This window comes from Aplysia californica, unplaced genomic scaffold (assembly GCF_000002075.1).
Source record: "Aplysia californica isolate F4 #8 unplaced genomic scaffold, AplCal3.0 scaffold00108, whole genome shotgun sequence".
In the NCBI taxonomy this organism is placed as follows: domain Eukaryota; kingdom Metazoa; phylum Mollusca; class Gastropoda; order Aplysiida; family Aplysiidae; genus Aplysia; species Aplysia californica.
The window spans coordinates 379556-381147 of NW_004797378.1; the positions used below are offsets into that span (position 1 = coordinate 379556).

General features: G+C 40.5%; 1 protein-coding gene across 1 annotated transcript in view; it reads right to left on the reverse strand.

Moving 5' to 3' along the window:
* Positions 1 to 1592, reverse strand: part of LOC101857100 — a 29768-nt gene that overhangs the window by 12859 nt on the left and 15317 nt on the right. Inside the window, exon 4 of the mRNA XM_013080966.2 lies at positions 1334 to 1502. Coding sequence (XP_012936420.1) covers positions 1334 to 1502 — 169 coding nt within the window. The remainder of the gene's footprint in view (positions 1 to 1333; positions 1503 to 1592) is intronic.

Genomic DNA, 1592 nt, shown 5'->3' on the forward strand with positions numbered 1-1592 from the left:
CCCCCCCAAACAAAAAAAAGACAGCAGGTGAAAATAACCCATTTGTTATCTGACAAGAAACTGTTCCTATGATCTCTCGAACTGGCAATGTTTTCCCGTGTAGATATTTCCACAACTCGACAGTCGACGCTCTCCTATTGTCAACGTGTTTGCTTGCACTGTCTGTCTGTTGTGATCGGATACACACACAGGAAACAGGAAACAGTAAAAAAAAAAAAAAGGGGCGGCAACAAATAATTAAGAAGCTGCATTCCGTCTTCGTCGTCTGTTTCTCGTGCGGCGGTTTGGATGTTTTCCCCGTCTGCTTCTACCAACACCATGGCTTCTACCTAAACCCGGGAACAACACTCGTGGGAGGTTACTTTACGACCTAAGTGAACGACGTATGAGCAAAGATGGCCCCGGATTCACTTGCGGGAGTGCGAAAGATTCACTGACTTATGAGGTACGAGTGATTACGGCACAGCAGCCAGTCTAGATTTTTTAGGCAGGACTAATATGTTTTACGCCCCTGCCCTACAGATGCAATTTAGATCATTTAAGAAGCGGGCTGCTTCGACCCTGGCTGTTGGTCTGTGCCAGGCGTGTAATGTGGGAATTGGGAATAATGTCCCGTCAGAAAAATAGCAATTACATAAAATATATTATTATTCTGTACTTCAAAACGAAGAAAAAAGTAATTTAATACAAATAATATTAAAGTCATAATAAATGCGTAACAGTATAATATAATAATGTTTATTATGTACTGGCGATTAGAACAAATGTACCACTTTTTGATTTCGCAAAAATTCTATCTTTTGAGTCTTTATGCGCGTTCTTTTACGTGAGTAATACAAAGTTGTCTAAAAAATAGGTCATGTAAAAAAAAACAACCCATTTTTATGCTTCACAGCACCAACACACCAAAAGTGGCACTTTTCCCGGCCACATGGAGAGTTTTTTTTAATCCTTTGTCTTTAAAAATAAAGTTTAGGTCTTTGTAAATATTTTTTAAAAATCTCTAAAACATTTGATTATTGTCAACCAAGAAAGATGGCAGGTTAACTCAACATCAAGGGAATCGAGCAATTGGCATGTTCTGCGCATTTCTGCTGTTGCCAGGACATTCAACCTCAGTTTATGTATACTAATGTGTATAGAATTTAAAAAGAAAACCATAAAGAAATCCCCAAAAAACCCAAACCCTCCACCAACACCCCCCCCCGAAAAAACAAAACAAACAAACAAAAAAACAACAACAACCAACAACAACAAAAAGCAAAACAAAACCGGAGACTAATCAACATCAGGTGACCTAAGCGGCTCTGTTCCCAAACAAGGTGTTTCTCACCTGATACGAACTGGTAGCGAGCCTTGAAGCCGCTGTGGTAGCAGCAGTCGTCCTTTTGTGTGCCCGTGGACAGCACTAAGACGAGAGTATTGCTCTCGGAAACGATCACAGGACGCCTGAAGCGTTCCAGTGTCACGTGAGATGACCCTTCGGAGAACCCGTCGTATACCTGGTGGATGAGAGAAGATAAAAATGGAAATACGATTAAGTGTTATTGTTTTTTTTCTGTTGTGTGTGCTGGGTTTTTAAGATTATCCGG